Genomic DNA, 22,150 nt, shown 5'->3' with positions numbered 1-22,150 from the left:
GAAGAGCCACAATTTTTTAAAAAGTAGACCAAGCATGACCTGATCCCACGTGTCTGTTGTGTTAGATTGTATCGTGTATTCGGTCTATCATACCTATATAAAGTTAAAGGACTCTAGAATGTTTTTTGTGCATGAAATAGTTATAAGATTTTTTCTTAATTTACCTGTTATGTTGTTAACTAAAAGTAGAATATTAGAAGCTCTATAAAAATAAATATTCTTACGTTAAATTAATAGGAATAATTAATTTGATTCCAAAAATAACAACTCTTAACTTCTAGGAAGAAATCTAATACTCCGTGATAAGATTATACCAACTCTAAAATAGTACTCGTAATAGAAAATAAACATAAGTTAGATACAAAATCTCTCAACTGCACGAATGCACTACACCTTAGATTTCGGTTATTTCCTTCTCTTTTAAAGATTCTGTTGTGTAAAACCTCGACAAAACTATTAAATTGATAGATCAACTCTTGTTTATAATAATTTTCAATAAACATAAGTTAGATACAAAATCTCTCAACTGCACGAATGCACTACACCTTAGATTTCGGTTATTTCCTTCTCTTTTAAAGATTCTGTTGTGTAAAACCTCGACAAAACTATTAAATTGATAGATCAACTTTTGTTTATAATAATTTTCTGGTGATTGATAATCTACATAGCAGTATCTATTTGCATCTAATCATCACAATTATAATTATTTTTGTAAAAAAAAAAACTATAAAAGCATCAAAAATACATTAAACAAAAATGGAAAATGTAGTACTTCTTCTGTTCTGTTTTTATTGCAACAAGGGATTTGGGCACAAATTTTAAGAAAGAAGTAAAGTGAAGAGAGAGAAAAAAATCTATGCAAGTTGCACATGTGATTAAGAAGTAATAAGCAAAGTTAAAAAGAAGACCCATGTGGGGTCTGCCACTTTTTACCGTGGCTTAAATTTGGAGGAAAGTTTTAAACTTTTTGCCCCACCAAATTTTCACATCTTAAAATTTTAAACTCCCACCAAATATTTGAAATTTTCAATATCTTTACAACTTTTAATTTAAAGGTGGAGTACTATAAAAGGGACCAAAAAATTTACAGATAACATTCTCTCATAACTCCACTTCAATAAATTCTTATTCAACCTACAATAGTCAAAAGTACATTTCTTCTTCTTCATTTTTCCACTTCACAACACACACAGGCACTTATCATCATCTAGTTGTCTTCACTTCACTGCACACACTTCACCTGCAATTCCAGATAATACAACCACATCACACACTGCACCTAAAAAGATTATGGATGATTTTTATGAGCTTGAGGAGTTGTACCAGATGGATCAGTCTGAAGCCTTTGAAGAATGGATGCTAGATTGTGAGGTACCATTTTCTTCTGAATCTGATAGTGATGATATTGATATTGAAGTAGATCACGAAACAAATCCATTTGTAGTAGTTATGGAACAAAATGAAGTAATAACAGGAAAAAATGGAGTCAAAACCTTTGAATTGACTGATAAAGATAGACAACACATAGCTCAAAAATTGATTCTTAGTCGAAAAGGTAAGAGAGTTTGGGATGGGAGGAAAACTGTCCAAGATGGTGTCATTAAAAAATTAGCAGCAGAATATAAGGTACACAGAACAACAATCCACAGAATTTGGTGTAGGGAGAAAAACCATTTAAGTAAAGAACAAGTAATCGATGTGAGCAGTAAAAAGATACAAAGAGGTAGGAAAAGGTTGGGTTTTGATCCTGAAGTTTTAGGTGTTGTCCCTATTGAAAAAAGAACAACTATAAGGTCGTTAGCTGAGGCATTAGGGCTGGGTTTTTCTACGGTTTATAGTTTGTTAAGGGCTGGTTTACTTAGAGCACATTCTAACAGCATTAAACCATTATTGAAACCTCACCACAAGATTACAAGAGTTCAATACATTATGCAAAGTGTCATACCAGGTTGTGTGAATGAACTACCAAAGTTTAGCTAGTGCAATGTACAACATGGTTCACATAGACGAAAAATGGTTTTTTATGAGTGCCAAGACGCAAAGGTTTTACCTTTTTCCTTGGGAGGACGATCCTTACAGGGCAACACAAAGCAAAAATTTTATAGAAAAAGTGATGTTTGGATCTGGTGTAGCTAGACCACACATTACTCAACAAGGGGAGGAGATTTGGGATGGTAAGATAGGGATTTTTCCTTTTGTTGAAGGTGTGGCAGCACAGAGAAGTTCAAAAAACAGAGCAAAGGGAACAATTGAAACGAAGGCAATACAATCTGTCATTAAAGATGTCATCAGATCAATGTTGATCAATGAAATGCTTCCTGCTATCAGAGAAAAATGGCCAATAGGAGCATGCAAAGACATTTGGATACAACAAGATAATGCACGTCCTCATATCAGTCCAACTGACAAAGAGTTCATAGAAGCTGCTACAAAAGATGGTTTCAACATTAGACTTGTTAACCAGCCAGCTCAAAGCCCTGAATTAAATATTTTAGATTTGGGATTTTTCAGAGCTATTCAATCCATACAATACAAGGAATTTCCTAGAAGTATTGATGATTTGATTAAAGCAGTTACATATGCATACAATGAGTTTGATGCTAGATCACTCAACTACACATGGCTGCACATGCAATACTGTATGCTTGAAGTTCTACAAGTGAATGGCGGAAATAAGTACAAAAACCTGCATAAAGGAAAGAAGAGGCTTGAAAGGTTGGGATTGTTGCCAGTGCAATTGGAAGTGCCATGTGATCTATTGGGACAAGCATCTGCGTTCCTTAATGAGGGACATATTGAGGTTAATGTTGCTGCTCAGCAAGGCAACATTGAAGACAATATGCCCTGATTAGCACTTCGGGGTAAAATCAATATTTTGGGAGTTGAAGGAAAAAATATTTGGAAAACATGTTTATTTTTTGGAAGCACATATTGAAAAATCTGTTTAGTTAGTAAAACTCTTTTTGTAATTACTTAGCTTTTCAATGTACTACCCTATTTTAGTTAAGGTGATATGCAAACTCTTTTTGTAAAGGCATAATCAAAACCTACTTTTGTAAACATCATAACAGAAAATACTTCGTACGAATGTATGATATGTGTATTTATACGTTCAAAGTGTTATGAAAAGAGCATGCCAAGTTATATGATCAAACTAACCACAATAGCAACACAATACCCCAATAGCAACATATAGCAACACCGCAATACCACAGTTAATCATTACATAAGTATATGAAGTACAAAGTATAGAACAATACCAGGGACGAACTCAAAGAATGATAGAAGGGGTAAACTTCCATCTGAATCAGATTCACTAGGACTTGAAGGGGGAGTTGCAACTTGCGGCAGAGTAAAAGTATTGTTATAGAATGATTCCAAGACACAAGTGCCAGGACGTGTACGCAGGATTCTGTTACCAGCATTCTGTATCTCCTCCGGAGTTATGGAGCAACAACATTGGAGTTTTGAGGAGGAGGTGATCTAGGATGAGGTGTTCTAGGTTCAGTCTTTTCAATTACATCACCTTCATCACTTGAAGATTGGAGGTAACCTTTCCACTTTTTTTTTTACAGCCTCCCATTCTTCATCAGATGGACAAGGTATTTCCCAATATGGTATTGGTTGCATACTACTTTCAACACAATCATCATCTTTGTCTGATGAATCAGTATCAGTAGGATACTTTGGACGTTTTCCCTTCCGCATTCTTCTAACATACCCCAAATCGGTCTCATCTGATAATCCATCGTTCCACCTCATACTAAAACAAATAAACTTAAGATAAAGAGCTCTTTATACAGTAGAAAGAGAAAAAGATACTCCATCATCATCAAGCCTTTTAATTTATTTACTTTTAAAAAAAAAAATTCTAGTCTTTTTCTTAGTTTATAACCGAAATTTAAACCATCTTTGCTCCATTTACAAGTATGAGAAAATGATACTCCATCATCACCGAGCTTTTTCATTTCTTTTATTTTAGAAAAATACCAACTCTTTTTTATTTAAATAGAAATCAGCACAAACACTACTAATTTAATTAAGCTAAGATATTCAATGCAAAGTGGTCCATAACTTTATTATCAACAACCGTCACTATACAAACAATCAAATTAACATTATCTCGCCTCTAAAAACAAAATTTATTAAACCAAGTTCTAGATTATTTTAAAGATTAAAATAAAACCACATGTTAGATGATTAACTACACAAGTTGAAGAACAAAAACTACCATTCAAGTGTTGAACCCATTATTAACAGAAATTGATAGATTTTTAAATCCAGATCGAATCGGAGAAAATTATTTCATGTAACGGCACAACAATTCAAATCAATATCAAGTAAGTATATTGAAAAACACCTTGATTTGAAGCCTCGATTGAATTATAGTTGAAGAACTCTAGATTTGGTTTTTTCAGTAAGTGTTGATGAGCTTAAATACGAGATTGATTTGTATACCGATGCATGCAACAACAACAAAAAAAGATAGCAAAATAGTGGAAAAAAATAAAGGATTTTTTTGATAATTTTGGTGAAGAACAAGAACCCTAGATCTGGGTTTGAAAGAAAATTGGGGATGATTGATGAGCACCAGCTTTGGGGAAGAACATGGGTAAATGTAATAAAGAATGAAGATTCTAGAGAAGTGCGGTAACTGTGGTAAATAAATCTGGTGGGAAAAGTTAGTGTGATGTTAGTGTTATTAAGAGTTAATGGGGGTAATAATGAAGGGTATTTAGATGACATGAGTAAGGGTAAAAGTGGAATTTTTAAATAAAAAACTTTCTAAAAATAGGGTTGTTGCAATATTTGTGAAATTTCCTAATATGGTAATTGTTGCAATATTAACAGAACGGAGGAAGTATTTTCTAAAGGAAAAATAATAAAAAATAAATAAAAAATAAAACTCGGAAAAAGATCGCATTAAGGCTTCTTGTCGTTCAAGTTTGAAGCTTCGAAATTCTCTCTCATCCCTTTCCCCACTTTCAACCAAAACACTCAAAATCCCACCTTTAATCTGTCCTTTCAATTTCACCCAGGTATTTCTCTCTTTTTCTTTTTATTAATTTTAAAAAAATTAAAATAAAAATAAAACCCCTTTTCACTTTAATTAATTCCCTTTAAAAAAATTTAATTTTTTTTTTTTTTTTTCCTTTTTGATGATTCTGGGTTGTTTTCATTTATAAATTTTAATTTTTGCCTTGTTGATTGAAGGTTTTGGTCGATTTTTATCTATGCTTTGAATTTTGATATATATACCTAAAATTCTCTTGCTTTTATTATTTTTGGGTGGTGATTGTTTTGTTGATTCAATTAGGTTTTCTTTTCAGGTTCATGAATTGTATCATCATTTGCGTAATACAGAAATTGGAGTAATCAATTGTAAAACCCAATTTTAATTTTACTCTTGGTTTGGAAGTATGGTTTATTTTGAGCACTTGGGTCATGATTAATTTTGGGTTTGAGTGAAGTTGGCATTTGCATTGTTATAGTTTGTCATTTGATCAGAATTTTAGCAAGTTTTTGATTGATGGGTATTCATTAAAAGATGGATTCTTTTTAGTTTGATGTTGGGTTGATGGGTCCTGAAGTAGATATGAGTGGGAAATTGGATACTCCGATGGAGGTTTCGCCGGTCAGTATGAAGGATAATAGTACTGTTAAGTTGTCTGAGGAGAATTTGGTTGTTTGTACTAGTAACTGTGAGGATCATGGGTTTGCTGATGCTGATGCTGTTGCTAAAACCCCGGAAGAGAACCCGATTACGACGTGTGCTAGTAGCTATGAGGATAGTGGTTATCATATGGATGTTTCTAGGGTTGACTGTGATCAAGGTATGGCTGCTAATGGGAATGATGAGGATGTGGAGGTTGATATTGTGGAGAATGTGGAATCCGATGAGAAAGTGGTGTCTGAGAGGGAATCTTTGGATGCGACGGAGAACTCGAGCTCATTTGGGTGTACTGATTCTGAGACTGGAACTGCTGGGGCATCGAATGATGTTGAAGTTGAGTCTGAACTGCGAAATGACAATTCATCATTGTTGGAATTCGATGGATTTAATGATCTGTTCAAAACCAGGTATATTTCTTGCGCGATGACAGATATTTGTTTGATTATTGCAGTATGAATGAATGAACGATTATGATGGGAAATTTTATGTGAAACAAGCAAAGTTGGAGGAAATAAAAAATCTCGCCTATTTTATTAAATTATTTTAATTTGAAATTATGTAAACATGAATATACATGGTAAGTGGGTTCCCCCCCCCCAACCCTATATTTCCTTTCACTTATTATCAATATGACATTTTTTTTGTGTTGAAGTGCATTTAAATTTAATATTTCTGCCTGAATAGTCATTTTGAGATTCACCATTGCATATGTTGGGATCTGATTGACTAGAGTCGATCTGATCATTCACGAACAAAAGAGAGGATGTTTCCTTGGATCCTTTTTGGTTTCTACTCAGATCACCATCTCCCAGCACGTTTCCTGCAGTCCTTCTGACTTAGCATGTGATGAAGGTCTAACTCTTTCATCTTAGAACTATATCCTTTGATACCCCTTTTATACGAGGCTTACGTAGTTTACGATTAAGTGGCTTTCTTATTTAGGACTTGTTTCTCTGACCCTTTCCCTACCTTGCAGTATCCATGTTGTACGTGTCATTCTCATGTAGGACATGGGTGTGACCTTTTATTTTAGCATGACACCTTAGGAAAACTAGACATGATAATTTTGAGAAACCATGTTCGAGTCCAACGCTTTTGATGAGCAATATCATAGAAAGATGTGATGGACCTTATGGGTTAACGCAAGGGAGTGGCAGTTGCTGTGCTACAGACCAAATCATTTTGCTATTTATCTCTTTTTCACTAATTTAAACTGGCTGAAGCAGGGTATTAATTTTCGGGCGAATCACCACATTATGACCGCATTGAAAGTTTTTGACTTTGGCAAGACTGTACTATTAGGCCCCGGCAGCCGGAGTCACAGACTACATTTCCTGTGAAAGTGGCTTTATGACCATAATTGCAAATCAATTACATCCGAGATTTAAATTCCTGAGATCATGTGAATCTCTGGCAAGATTTTGCGGAGTAATTTTTTTAGCGTATGTGCTGGAAATATTCATTTACCATACATAGCTCCTTGGGAGAGGGCTGGGTTGATCCTTCTTGCAACTCATCTCAAGCTTGGGATAAGACAAGGGGTGAGCCACTCTATTGTCTTTCAGTTAATCTTACTTATCCTAGAAAGTGGCTCTGACTTCTGAGACCTTAGTTACCTCTGGTTCTTTGGGTTTTGAATCTTAATCCACACCTGTCTCACTAATAAGTACGCTGATGCTCAAAAGTCCCTTTCTCTCAATTTCACAGCTTATTTTGATTAATATGAACTGTTTGTCAGATCTGGGAAGAACTTGTGTTTTTAACTAGAATTTGCTCTGAATTCAGTGACCTGTTACCAATCTGCTACTTATCTTTGATAATCTTCATGATATGAAGGGTCCTCTGCCATTTTTTCCCCCTTCCTTCCTTTCTTTCTTTCTTTCTGTTTAACAATTTTTTAAGAAGTTTATTATGTTGAAGATTGATCATATATATTGTCCCCACTATGTACTAGATTTTTATTGTATCTTCATGTGTTAGGATGTTATGGTGTAATTCTTGTTCTTCACATGCTCAGGAAGAAGAAATTAACAGCTCAATGGAAAAAGTTTGTACGCCCACTGATGTGGCGGTGTAAATGGGTTGAGCTACAGATCAGGGAACTATGCTCCCAAGCTTCCAAGTATGATCGTGAGCTTGCAGAATGTGCTAAAACAAAGCAGTGTGAGTTGGAGAAATATGCTGCTGAAGACCTTGCAGTGAAGACAGCTCCTTCTGTTTGCCAGAATCGGCCAGTAAGGGTTATGAAGAGGAAGAAACGGAAAAGAGTTGAAGAAACAACAGACTTGGCTGCCTACTCATCATGTCATAGCTTGTTCTCATATTTTGGTATAGCTATATTTTTTAAATATTAATATGGTTTTTAGGGTAGGTAAGGATGGCCTCTAACCCCATCAGTAACTTCCATCATGAGGTTGAGTTACATGGGATTTTAGACCCCTTACTGAAACTCATTTTTCGCTCCTCACTCTTATACAAAATTTATTTTGCAGTAAATAAGAGACGTTCTGGTGATTCAGCTTATTTGGATGATGATCATGGCAATACTGGTGAGAATAAAACTTGTGCTAATAAATTGTGGCTTAGATGAGTATGGTTCTGCTCTCTATACAAATTTGTGATATATGTGGAATCTTTTGTTCAGAAATCAGAATGATCCATAGTGTTGTGTTAGACCTGTATGTTAATTATTTATCAGTGATGAAAAGCATTATGTCTTTCCCTCTTTGAAGCTTCATAGACCTTTCTGTAAGGTGTTTAATTTGGATGAAAATATAAGTTTTTGGATGTTTCGTTCTTTATGAAGCATCCTGTGAAGTAAAATCCAAAGCTTTTTTAAATTAGAAAACTGCACCTCGTTGTGACTTTTTGGCGTTCTCGCTTTGGCCCATGATTTCTTGCACTTTTATAATCTTATCTTGATCTTTGGATGGAAGTTTTGTGTTGGGATTGAAATATGGAGTATTAAAGTGACCATTTCTGCCATATTTTTTTTTTTTTTTTTTTTAAAATAATGCTTCATATTTCTTCTTAAGATGGACTGCTTGTCAATTCATCTTTGCCATGCTACTCTTCTTTTCCAGATAAATGTGATCTTTTGCTATTTATTACTACTCTCATACATTCATTAACTTCATCCGGTCTTCCCAAACTCTTATGACTTGTGAATTAAACTGGCTTGGTTATTCTTTGTATGTTCTCTGCAGAAAAGACTACTTCTGGCGTTAGTGAATTTGGCATTAATGGTGAATGGTCATTCCTTGATTTCAAGGATAGTGATTCCTTTGAAAATATATTACGGAATATTGAAGTGGCTCAAATGCATGTCCGCCAGCTGAGATCAAGAATTGATAAGGTGGTCAGGGAAAATGCTGAAATCTTAAGTTTTGATCCTGGTGAAGCATTGGTAAATTGTGGCCCTAGTTCAATTTTGGCCCATGTTGATGGTGAAAATTTTCAGATAGGATCTCTGCCTACTATTACTCGGCAGACATTGGAAAATAAGATGATCATGCCTGAAAGTGTAGTCTCTGGCCCTAGGGAAGTAAACCCGGCTAACATGATTGAAACTGCTGACCAGCAGCAATTTGGGAGGATCTGTGGCAAGGTTAGTCATCTTTCTAATCTATATCACGAATAATCGTTATATCACGAATAATCTATATCACGAATAATCTAATCTATCGAGGAATTAAGCTTATGAGCCATACTATGAAGTTGTGGGAAAGGGTGATTGAACAAAGGTTGAGGGCATGCACAAGCATTTCAGATAACCAATTTGGTTTTATGCCTGGGAGATCTACTATGGAGGCAATCCATTTGATAAGACAAATGATGGAGTTTTATAGGGTAAAGAAGAAAGATCTTCATATGGTCTTTATTGATTTAGAGAAGGCATATGACAAGGTGCCAAGAGAGATACTTTGGTGGGCAATGTTGAAGAAAGGTATCCCACGAAGGTATGTAGACCTAGTTAAGGATATGTATCGGGATGTGTCAACAAATGTGAGGACATGCGGAGGGTTGACAAAAGATTTCCCTATTACAATCGGATTGCATCAAGGGTCTGCATTAAGCCCTTTTCTTTTTGCAACGGTTCTAGACGAATTAACTAGACCAATTCAAGATGAGGTTCCATGGTGTATGCTGTTCGCAGATGATATCGTTTTGGTGGATGAGACTAAGGATGGGGTTAATGTCAAGTTGGAGCAATGGAGGCAAAGGTTGGAATCTAGAGGGTTTAAGCTAAGTCGGAGTAAGACTGAATATTTGGTATGTCGTTTTGGCACTCAGAGGGGGACAAGCAATGAAGTGGTGAGTTTGGATGGAAAGGATTTGACCATGAGTGAATGTTTTAAGTACCTAGGGTCGATCATCCAGAAGAATGGTGACATTGATCAAGACGTGACCCACAGGATTAAGTCAGGGTGGCTTAAATGGAGAGCGGCCACGGGAGTGCTATGCGACCGCAGCATTCCCTTAAAGTTGAAGGGAAAATTCTACAGGACTGCCATAAGACCAGTGTTGCTCTATGGTACAGAATGTTGGGCTTCTAAGAAAGAGCATATTAAAAAGATGGAGGTTACGGAAATGCGCATGTTAAGGTGGATGTGTGGAAACACTTTAAGAGATAGAATCAGAAATGAGGTTATTCGCAAGAAAGTAGGTGTGGCGGGCATTGTAGATAAATTAAGGGAAAATCGTCTGCGTTGGTTTGGACATGTAAGACGGAGACCCGAGGGTGCACCGGTGCGAAGAGTGGAAGAGTGGGACCATGGAGGGGTTAAACGAGGAAGAGGGAGACCAAAGATGACTTGGTTGGAAGGAGTGAGGAAGGATATGAAGTGCATGGATTTACGTGAGGATGAAGTTTTGGATCGTAAGGGATGGAGGAGAAAGATTTATGTTGATGACTACACGGAATAATCAAATTTGGTTCATGTTAGCCGACCCCACTTTTGGGATTAAGGCTTTGATTGATTGATTGATTGATTGAATCGTTATGTTCATGGTTGCATGGATATCAGGAAAATGGTATTGCAAGATTGCAAATTATAATTTAGAACTGGGAAGTTCTTAAACTATTGCAATTGCAGCTTTAATTTGCTCGGACATGACAGTAGGACTTGACCATTTGTATAAAGTGAGACTGAGGGTCCTCTCTCGTGTTGATCAACTTTTATGTAATGATTGTTTGTCTGTAGATTGATAACAAGATTCTTGTCGCTAATCAACAGGTGAAGCAAGAGTCCAATTATACTGAAGTTGTTGGGACTCGACTTACTGCAGAACTTAAGTTAGGAACTGAAGTGAAACCAGAAAATATTGAACATGTCCTAGAATCCAATTCTCCCAGCAAAATGACAGCAAGTCAAGAGCAACTGGCTGTAAAAGTACGGTCTAAGTTGACTACCCCCAAGAACAAGAAAAAGCGTGGGAGACGCAAGGCTCGAATTGGTAGGTGGAGCCGAAAATCATCTGGTTAATGATTAGTAAATAATAGGCAATTGCTATTTGATTCTATATTATAGTAGTTGGTTAGTGATCTACTTTTAGATATAACCTGAAAGAAAGACCTGGAGAAGAAGGATCGAAAGTGCGGGCGGTATATGGCGTTTCCTTGATCCAGGCAAATGTACATGTTTTTTGAATCTCTTCAAATACCAAATACCTCCTTCCTGTTAAATTAAGTAAATTCTTTTTTACAGGCATGATGTGTACTGTGTAAACCCCCCCCCCCCCCCCCCCTTCTTCTTCTTTCTCTGTCTCTGTCTCTCTCCCGCGACAAAATATTGCTGTTTATTGACTTATTCTTATACAGGGTAATATTATAACGAAAAAATTTATGTAATTATCTTATTAATATAGAAGCTTAAAGTTGTATTACTTAAGTGCTCTAACATAGTTGTAAAAACCTACATTTGGGTATTTGGCCTATACCCCTTTTTACTTGCAACGCTTCTCATTTTACGCATGCTAGAGGGTTATTTTAATCACTAATATTTTATAGCAAAAACTATAAAAATTTGATTTTATGAATTGAGACGAATCTAGCAATATCTCACATGACTATATTCTTCCTTAATTGTGAAATCATCAAAACTAGTCAAAGTAAAGTATGTGCATTGTGCCGTGCATATTTATAGTGTTGCAACTTGCAAGTGAAAAAACGGAGCCGCTATATCTTAATAGAATTTGTTAAGTGTTAACTAAAACATCTATTGTTATAAAGTTGGTTGAATAAAGTAATATGAAAGGCAAATTTTAATCAAATTTCCCTAATACATAAATGTACGAACAGATGTTTTTATTAATGCTAGAAAAGTAGATATATACATGAACTACTGCTCAGTTCACAAGTGGACAAGAAAAGCAATCAATCTAGGTGTTTTGTTCCCCTCTTTGTTCATTTCGGCGAACCATTCTCCTGTGTAACACATTTCTTGATACCTGGGCTGAGATGATAGCCAAAAATGTAGCTGTCGGAACAAAGAGGACATCAGGTACTACTTTGATGATCTTAAGTGCAGGGACTCTCTCTCCGGCTTTCTTTGCTACCATGGCAGCTGGTGGCGTCACCAAACCTGTTATTAGTGTCATTTTTTGTGGCTTGTTGAGGCTTACCGTTCTGCTTATAAAGTCTACAAAGATTTGCTTCTTCTTTTCTGCATCATCACCAGCAGCAGTCCATTCCTCGTAGCATTTCTGCTTTTAAAGTTTTTGTTAATGTCATGGATGATGAGGTATAAACTATCTACAGAGTAACAATATGAGATGAGAATCATGAGAATAGCGTTCATTTACCTTTATCTCCTGGTTAGAGGGTACATCATAATGTTTACCAGGCAACGCCGAGTTGAAAGTGCTGGTTGAGATCATTAAGGGACAGGTTAATTATCTTATACAGTAGTAACGAACAATTTAATTTATTCCTCTGTTTTAAAATTCACATTTCAAAAGCTTGTTTGATATAAAAGGTAGGCTTTGGTACGTACTTGTATATATCAAGAAATGCTGCGTGGAACTGTGAAAATTCACTGGTTTCCTTGGTAATAAAACTGTTGTAGAGTGATCCCGTAATCAAGTTCACCATCTGTGTTGTTGGTGACCCTAACATTCATCATAGTTTTAAAGCAAGTACAAAATCAGAATAGGAAAGAGATTAAACCACAAAATAGAATTGATATGCTTTACTGAGGAAAAAAAAATGATTGAATGAATATTTCGATGAAAATCAGGGTAGCACGGGAAGGAGCAGACCTTTTCCTAATAAGAAGCTAGTAGCAAGACCCATTTTTGGGTTAATTTTTTGTACAAACTTGAGGAGATGATGATAATAAGAAATCCCTAAACAAAGATAAAGAAGACATGGGAGGGATAGATTACTATAAAAGGGAAACTTTTACAGAGAAAATGGTATGTTACACACTTACACTTATGGGTTTAGTTTAAGCAAGGAATCCCATTCCTATCTTTTAGTTCTAGTTATCTGATTCCTGACCTTTGGCTTGAAGGCAGGATCAAGGAAAGAATTTTCAAGTGTCTTTTGACATCTTACCTCAGGTTATTCCTATCTCAAAGGAAAGGATTTTACAGAAAGTGAGACCAAAGCAAACTATTGTTCCAATATCGCAAAAAAAAAAAGAGACAGAACACTTGCATTACAGCATCAAGAGAAAAGAAGATAGTAATGCGAGTTATCAGTAAAATTTGAATGCATATGCAGAACTTCAGAATGCATAACATACCAGCTAATAAGTTGTGATGTCCGGTTTTTCTCCATTCCACAGAGCAACTTTCTTGCAAAGGTAAGCAAAAACCATAATAACTTCAAAAGATGGTATCCAGCGTATGGGTATGCAGATTAAAAGCAAGCATGTATGCATAATCAAAATTAGACAAACTCATTAGAGAAACTCACTTCAGCAATCTTAGCTGCTTCCTGTCAATAAAGCAATGGTTATTGGTTGTAAAAGCGATGAACAGCTCCACTTATACTTCACAACCTTCATTCTCCACTATAATTGGTCTAGCCATCTAACTACATCTGTTCTTTTAAAATCTTAGATCATAGAGAGGACATCACCAGAAATCAAGTGTGTAAATAACTAATCAGAACAATTTACTGCTCAAACATTATCAAGTTTGCAACGTTACTTCAGCAATACAGGATTCCAACATGTTCTCGTAATCTATCTTCTTCATGTGCATCTGAAGCTGCTTTAATACTGGAAGTATATTCTCCTGATGAGGGTGCATTATGCTCCCTGATAAAAACTCACAAACCATGCCATCAGCTTCAATAGCACTGCAACCAGCTTCCTTTTTTACACCAACTGTCCTCATATACCCTTTTATTTCCCTCATTTCTATCCATTTTCTTTCCATGGCATACAAGTTCCTTAATAGAATACAGTTCCCAGCATTTAATGAGTTATTTTTAACTGCTCGTTTCAAAATTCTCACTGCCTTAGGCAAATCTTTTCGATTCACACAACCTGAAAGGAAGGAACTAATAACTACCTCGTTAGCCTCATATGGCATGGATTCTAACAGTTTCTCAGCTTCATCCAAGCTGCCTATCCTACACAAAAGATCTATCACACAGCCATAGTGCTCTATTGTAGGGGCTAGTCCGAAACTCTCCATTGCATTGAGACACTTCTTTCCTTCCTCAACCAAACCACTGTGGCTGCAAGCCGACAAAACACCAATCATTGTTATTGCATTTGGTGAGTATCCTCTATATATCATGTTCTCAAACTCATCTACTGCTTCCCTTCCCTTGCCATTGACTGCAAGCCCATTTATGATAGCATTCCAACAAGAAGTCGCCTTCTCAGGAATCTCTTCAAAAACACGTCTGGCTTTGTCTATATCTCCACATTTTGCATACATATCTATCAGTGAAGTGCATATCTTGATAAATTTGTCAAGCCTTTTCCTTTTCACATATTGATGAACCCAGCATCCGAAATCTAATGCACCCAATTCAGCTACTGCCGGAAGAATGCTGATGATGGTAACTTCATCAGCTTCAAGCACTGCATTCAACTGCAATTCACGGAACAACTTCACAGCTTCGCGTGGTTGTTTGTTCCGGCAATAACCACTAATCATCGCGTTCCAAGAAACAAGAGTCTTCCTAGGCATAGAATCAAAGAACAATCTAGCCCACTCAATGTCATCATTTTCACAAAACCCAGAAATCATACTCGTCCACGAGATCACATTCCTTTCCGGCATTGCATTAAACAAACTCTGAGCAGAATTCATGTCACCCACCTTGACAAATGCACCAATTATCGCGTTATAAGCCGATACATCCTTCCCAGGCATCTCATCAAAATATTTCCAAGCATTGTCAATATCCTCTACCCTTGCAAACCCACATACCATAGCAGTCCAGGACACAACATTTCTCACAGACATTTCATCAAACACCTTCCTTGCAGAAACCATATCACACATTTTCCCATACATATCAACCACAGACGTCAAAACAAACAAATCCAATCCAAACCCAGTTCTAATTACATGATTATGAAGCTGTTGACCTTCCCAACTGTACAAATTCGACCCACAAGATTTCGTCATAAACAAATATGTATAATTATCAGGAACAAATTGCGTCGTTCTCCTCAAATCTCTAAAAAGAATCAAAGAATCAGTATATTGATGATTATCAATATGTGATTTAATCATGACATTACAAAGAAAAGAATCGTTTCTTTGAGGAATTTGATCGAACACTTGGCGTGCATGTCGAATGCCGGGACTTGCTGATGAAGGTGAAGAACAGACAGCTATGAATTTGGTGAGTATATTTAGATTAGAATCAAGGGTATTGCGGAGAATGAAAGCATGGATTTGAAGAAGTGATTGAGCATTCTGCCATTGTTGGAGGAGAGAGAAACATTTCTTTCCTTGGGACTCCATAACCAAGAAATTGAGTTCATCACTCTCTTTAACTGCTTTCAGCGGGAAAGTTTTGAACCTTTGTGTATGAGTGGATACTTCTGAAATTGTTTGTTCAAAAAATAAAATAAGGAAGAGGTCATTTCATTATATTCAATCATTTTTCACTACTTGAAAGTATATCATAAAATAATAAGATATTAAAACATGACTAATAAGGTCTTGCCTTAGTGACAAAGATTGAGGGCTTATATACGATATGATAGGTTACAGGTTTGAGTCCACTTCCATTCTTTTGTAGTATGTAATTTGTAATGCCTTTGTGGCTCATTCGCATACAGAAAAATTACTACAAAGTAATATATAATGTATTCTATATTATGTTTATATTTCACAATTTCCGTTTTATACTAGGGCATTGGTGCATTACATTACAACTCCAAACATTCAATCTTCTCCCTGAATTGTTGTCCGTTGATGTAATTTTATATCAAGGTATAACATCTTATTATTCTTCAAGGACCTCAACTAATTGTTAGTTACTACCAACACTAGGGATGTCAATGGGGCGGGGATGGGTCTTGATTTGGCGGGTGTTGGGGCGAGAATGGGGATAAAAACCATACCCGCCATGGGTGATGGGGCGGGGTGAATTTTAAGTTATATCCGCCCCATCGCGTCCCGCCCCACTTCATACCCGCCCCATTCCCACATCTGTATATTTTTAAAAGCAAAATTATATACTAGTACTTTTATACTATTTTATAAAATAATTACATGAAATAAAATACTCCGTATTAATTATAATACTTTGTACTACACTTACATTATAAACAAAAATGTGTGTAATATTAAGAATGTTTTTTTTTTATTTATTTATTATTATTATTATTATAATCCGCATTAATTATGTATGATTGTGTATTTGAGAGACGGAGATTAGGTGGGTCTTGGGTGGGATTAAGCGGGTCTTTGGTAGGGATTAGGTGGGAATGGATATCCAAGTGGGGGGGTGGGGCGGGGATAGTTTTGGAGTTGTACCCGTCGGGGCGGGGATGAGGATAAATATTGGACCCGCCACGGGAATGAGGATAGGGATGGGGATGAAAATGTTAGGTGGGGATGGGGATGGGAAGGCCAACATCCGCCCCGCCTCATTGACATCCCTAACCAACACATATTTTATGCATGTGAGGCTACACATACAAGCGTTTTCAATTCGTACAGATTGAATTATTGTAGAAGAGCATGCATATACAAATCATTTGTAGGTAAGAGAAACTCAATCATTCCTTCGATTCTTCAACTGTTATAGTAATTGAATTATTGTAGTATAAGTACGAAAGGGACAAAAAAGTCAATATTTAAGGCTAAATATACTATTACGTTGACTTAGATTGAGGGAATGTTTCATCGTTTACTTTAGACTTTGACTTCAACTTCTTGTAATAATATTCATGTCTACTGAATTTACAGTAAATTTTGTAAACATCCCAAAATAATAGTCAAAGAGCTAGCTACTAGCTTGATAAGTCGGACTACTATATAAAGACATGAAATTATATGCACCAATGCATGCATTATAATTTTTCTAGCATCTCAAAACTCTTAAAAAGTTCTGGTTTCTCCCCTTTAGTATGTAATTATCTTACAAAAATGAAGGATTTTATAGCAAAGATAGCTAGGAAGAAGGGAGAAAACTCGTCGAGATCGTTGTCTTGATATTCGAGGTTATCTTGTGATAATAAGGGATGATGATGCTAGACATGAAATTAGAAGAGGGTCTGTGCCGGTTGTGGTAGGCTTTAGTGAGGAGCAACAAGAAAGGTTTATGGTGCCTTGTGGGTGGATGAACCATCCTTGTATTGTAGAGTTGCTTCAATTATCTGCTAATGAGTTTGGGTATCAACAACAAGGTGTTATTCATATACCTTGTGAACCAAGTTATTTTAGAGTTATTATGGAGAATATATCATCTTCGAAATAGAAGTGACCATAATTTATAACGGATCGTAGTATGGGTTAGGTAGTTTAATTGGTGTAAAAATTATTAGACATAAATTTAATTAGCTAGCGGCTATAAAGGGGATTAGCTAGACATGCGCCTTTTAGCACATTTATCTTTAGACTTTTACTAGATTTTATAATTGACTCGTTTGAATAGTTATATAGTTTTTGTAAATTATAACATATAGGAATAATGACACTTCTAGTGTTAGTTATTCCTTATTCGTCATTAATTATCTTTTATCTTCTTTTTTTATTCCGTTAAATCATTCAGTTTATAGATCGTCATTGATTTAAAAATGTTGATCAATAGATGATTGATTAATCAAGATGCATGAAGAGCCACATCTATATCACAAGAAAGATGAAGTGTTAATAAGTTCCTTGTGCACATAGACTAAGCTCGATAATACCATAGTTGTTTTGGAGTAGTTAATTAGCTTGTACTACCACAATAATACAATAAATATATATATATATATATATATATATATATATATATATATATATATATATACACACACACACTAGATTAAACCCCGTGCAATGTACGGTTGTTAATAATTCTAATGACAATAAATTTTACCAAAAATAATGGATATAAATATTATAAATAGACTTAGTAGTAAAAAGTACGGAGTATGAAATATTGTGAAAGAAATTAATTAAACATATAATAGTTATAATAGGCAATTTGATATTTAAGGACATTTATTTTAGATTTTATAAAAACTAAAAGTCATAATTTAATTACAATAAGTTTTTTTTAGTAAGTGGTTTTGGAGGGAAAACTTTTTATAATATTTTGCCAAGTGTTCTCTAAGTTTCGCCTTTAGTATAATGTAATTGATTGATTTATTTATATATAAATATAAATATATATATATAAATATAAATATATATATATATATTTGCTTGGTGCTTGCAATAAGAGATGGGACATGCACTTGGTTAGAGTATGTTAAGGAAAATTAACATGTGAGTCGGAATTATTTATCCCACATTAAAAAAGAAAATATAAAAAAGGATACAGAATGTATAAGCTAAGTTTTGATGAATTGCTAATTACCAATTGAATTTATGATGTAATAATTTTGCTAAGCTTGGTATGGAATGGATGTGGACTATGTTGAGATTGTATGCCTTGGAAAAAGCTAAGCTCTACCTACGACCAAACCCACTAGTTACAAGTCATATTATACTGAAACTTTCAAAAGGACAACCCAAGTGCCAAAATGGCTTGATTGTGCGCCTTCATTGTATATATGCTTTAATTTATTGTGCAAAAAATGTGGTCGAACCTTGAGCTCAACATCGCACTTCGCATCCTTAGTGTTTGTACCATGCCATGGCTTTTTTTTTGCTTCAGGTTGTGTCACTAGCTAGCCCAATTAATTGCCTATTTAACTTGTATATGATGGAACTATCCTCTTACATTCTTAAGTGGCATTAGTTTAACTCAAAGGAGCTTTATTATCCCACGTGTCCTTAATTGAAACATGTCACGTCAGCTGCTTGGTTGATTTCTGCATGGCCCAAGATTGCAAATTGTTTTGGGCCATACCCGCTACTTAGGCTAACACCATGGCCTAATGCCAGCAGATTCAAATGCAAGATAGAAACATTAACACATACGTAGTACACACATAACCATATTGCACTTCTACAGAGAGTGAGGGATAACTCAAGTGGTTAGAGCTTCCCTCCCGATTTCAAAAAAATTCTGGAATCGATTTTCATCCCTATCCTTGTCACTTGTGGCTCTCTAAACACCAAAATATTGCACTTTTACAATTAAAAAATTAATCATCTTTTTTTTTATTTCCCCTTTGTGCTTAAAAATGTTGACCTTTCAATCAATGAATCCTTTTTAAACTTTATGTTAGAAATATACTTTTTTTTTTTTACAGATAAGGTGCAAGGGGAGCCCCCTCCTATCATAGGAGGGGGGAATGAGGTTTGAATCCCCGTCACTTGAGGGGGAGATGGATGGACTTGTCATTCCTCCATCTCCTAGATCCTCTGTTAGAAATATACATTGTATTCTTTTACGTAAGCACTTTTTGAAAAACCTTTTTACTCAATATTGATTTTTATTTAACATCTTGCTAACGAGCGCCCTGGGGCGTTAAATAAGGAATAACTATATTGGTTGAAATAGTATTAACTTAGGAATGTATGACAAAATCACGCGTCGTTCGACGTAATTAATGTTAGTTCTATTTTAATATTTCCACTTTTAATTCTCTTATCTAACGCCCCGGGGCGCTCATTAGCTTTTGCCTTTTATTTAATATACTACTTCGTTACATATTAGTTGCAACCTTGAGTAATATTTGTGAGAGATAAAATATTCCAAAGTTGCGACTAATACGTAATGGAGGTAGTATGTGCGTTCACAATTTTTTTTTTTTTAATCATTACTTTTACTTAATTTTAGAATAATTGTAAAAATTTTGCACTCAAAATCACATAAAAATGCAAATGAAAAGATATATGAGGCCGAAGTAGCTAGATTACGTTTACACTAAAAATGATTGAGTATTTGTGTATGAAATAAGACCATTAGTCAAAGTTCAATAATTATGCAAAAAAGGTGATTATTGATAAATGAATGTAGTCATTAAAGTTCATGTAATAAGTAGATCAAGCATCACATACGGTGATACGGAGTATAACAATTATAGTATAACTAGTGTGTAGCCTCGAACAATGCACCAAGTTTTACTTTAAATATCAATACATATTATTTGGGCTATACAATCATAAACTATATAATTACATAAAATAAGTGGACAATAATAACTAATAAAACTAAATAAACACTCTCAAATTGATATCTTGTAGAAATTAAGTATTTAGTGTATTATAATTGAATATAAAGCATAAGTAAAAGGAGTAGCAAAGTTGATAAGAACATTAATTCATTTGTTATTGGTCTTGCATGTGTTCAAACCTTGTTGTGATGTGGCATACTTTTAATACATGTGAAGAGTGTCACGTGGCACATATCTTGTATTATAAACGCTTTTTAATATATAATAATAATAATAATAATAATAATAATAATAATAATAAAGAATAGATATCTTTAACGACTAATTCATAATATAAGTGTATAATTTTTTTACTCGTTTAAAAGTCGGTTAACTGTTAGAGAATTAGCATCAAGCTAAGCGAGATATGTCCACTAAAAATCGATTTTCCAGTACTTAATCCACTAGGGCCAGTAGACAGCAAGTAATCTACTAATCTCACTTCCTTAATCACTTTTTCATTTTAAGATTAAATCAAAAGCACGTGTTAGAAGGAGTTAATCATCATTAGAACATGATAACTAATGTTTAGAAAAGTAAAAAAGTGCACAATTCGATATTCATTGGGATGATTAGAGCAGCCGAAGACTAGAAGCCTGCTATATTTGACTCTTGAAGTATGTAAGTACATACTTTAGAGCAGTCGAAGACTAGAAGCCTGCTCTCTTTTTTTTCTTTTTTTTTCTTTTTTTTTTTTTGACAAAAAAGTATGTAAGAGTTACTTTCTATAAATATAGACTTGTAAAAAGTCATTAGACCAATAATCTCACTCAGAAATTTATATTTGAGTATTTATTTAATAAATAAAATACAATTGGCTAACTATTTTTCCAAATAAGTGGCAAGAATTTCAATATACATCACTATCTTACGTATAAACAAGATTAAGGGTCTGTTCACATTTACTTAATTTCAGTTCAGTTCAGTTCAGCTCCAATCAGTTCAATTCAGCTCCAATCAGTTCAGTTCAGTTCAGTTCAGCTCCTAATTTCCCTCTCTTATATTCATTTCAACTCAGTTCAGTTCAGTTCAGCTCCAATCAGTTCAGTTCAGTTCAGCTCATTTCAGTAAATGTGAACAGGCCCTTAAATAAGGAGGAAAGGTACGTTGTTATTTGGTGTTATGTCGATATTGATGTACGAAGTATAAAATTACGAAGATCTTGTAGTTTATAGGATAATTGGTTCAAAGTATATACTTTCTTTCTTTTCTAAATAATGCACCATTGGTTCAAAGTATTTTTAACTTATGTATAAATCACAATATATATATATATATATATATATATATATATATATATATATATATATATATATATATTGTGATTTATATGTAAGTTAAAAATACTAGATATTATGTAGGTCCTTGTTAAATTTCTATATGTATATATTTTTGTGACATAAAAAAAACAAGTATAATTTGAATTTCACATACAATTAAAAATATTTGGGATTGAAATTGTGCATTAGGATGCGTAAAGTATGAAAACAATATTTCAATTGTTTATTTTGTTGTTTCCATTTCATATTCTATACAATTTCTAATTTTAAGTACCAAGAAATATAAGAAGTATTAATTACCAAGAATTATAAGAAGCTATCATACTTCCTCTGTTACGTATTAGTTGTAACTTTTAAAATTTTTTATTATACCTCACAATTAATACATCAAAATTGCAACTAATAGTAAGAGAATAAGTAATACAATATGTTATTAATTAACTAACTAATTACTC

General features: G+C 34.6%; 3 protein-coding genes and 1 pseudogene across 5 annotated transcripts; 2 read left to right on the top strand and 2 right to left on the bottom strand.

Annotated features, from left to right (window-relative positions):
- Positions 1–1,984: 1,984 nt before the first annotated feature.
- Positions 1,985–2,848, top strand: LOC145584411 (uncharacterized). Its single transcript, XM_081641256.1, has one exon. The coding sequence runs from the start codon at positions 1,985–1,987 to the stop codon at positions 2,846–2,848; it is 864 nt and encodes a 287-aa protein (XP_081497382.1).
- A 2,010-nt stretch (positions 2,849–4,858) lies between these two features.
- Positions 4,859–11,379, top strand: LOC145586684 (uncharacterized). Of its 2 annotated transcripts, none has more exons than XM_081643576.1 (6): positions 4,859–5,039; positions 5,331–6,081; positions 7,692–8,002; positions 8,167–8,223; positions 8,881–9,281; positions 10,879–11,379. In XM_081643576.1, the coding sequence occupies exons 2-6, from the start codon at positions 5,579–5,581 to the stop codon at positions 11,158–11,160; spliced, it is 1,554 nt and encodes a 517-aa protein (XP_081499702.1). In that variant the 5' UTR covers positions 4,859–5,039; positions 5,331–5,578; the 3' UTR covers positions 11,161–11,379. The 2 variants fall into 2 exon arrangements, with proteins under 2 accessions (XP_081499702.1, XP_081499703.1); XM_081643577.1 differs by having other exon boundaries at positions 4,860–5,039; positions 10,912–11,379.
- Positions 11,380–11,881: 502 nt separating this feature from the next.
- On the bottom strand, positions 11,882–13,084 carry LOC145585563 (uncharacterized). 2 transcript variants are annotated; one of them, XM_081642265.1, is made up of 4 exons: positions 12,935–13,084; positions 12,670–12,784; positions 12,479–12,539; positions 11,882–12,382 (listed from the first exon to the last, which is right to left on the bottom strand). In XM_081642265.1, the coding sequence occupies exons 1-4, from the start codon at positions 12,966–12,968 to the stop codon at positions 12,056–12,058; spliced, it is 537 nt and encodes a 178-aa protein (XP_081498391.1). In that variant the 5' UTR covers positions 12,969–13,084; the 3' UTR covers positions 11,882–12,055. The 2 variants fall into 2 exon arrangements, with proteins under 2 accessions (XP_081498391.1, XP_081498392.1); XM_081642266.1 differs by having other exon boundaries at positions 11,890–12,379.
- A 729-nt stretch (positions 13,085–13,813) lies between these two features.
- Positions 13,814–15,613, bottom strand: LOC145584410 (pentatricopeptide repeat-containing protein At2g44880 pseudogene; annotated as a pseudogene).
- Between the last annotated feature and the right edge of the window lie 6,537 nt (positions 15,614–22,150).

The sequence above is a fragment of the Chenopodium album genome, chromosome 16 (genome assembly GCF_948465745.1).
Source record: "Chenopodium album chromosome 16, dcCheAlbu1.1, whole genome shotgun sequence".
Taxonomy (NCBI): Eukaryota; Viridiplantae; Streptophyta; class Magnoliopsida; order Caryophyllales; family Amaranthaceae; genus Chenopodium; species Chenopodium album.
The sequence above is the reverse complement of the archived record's forward strand: the minus strand, read 5'-3'. Positions and strand labels throughout refer to the sequence as shown.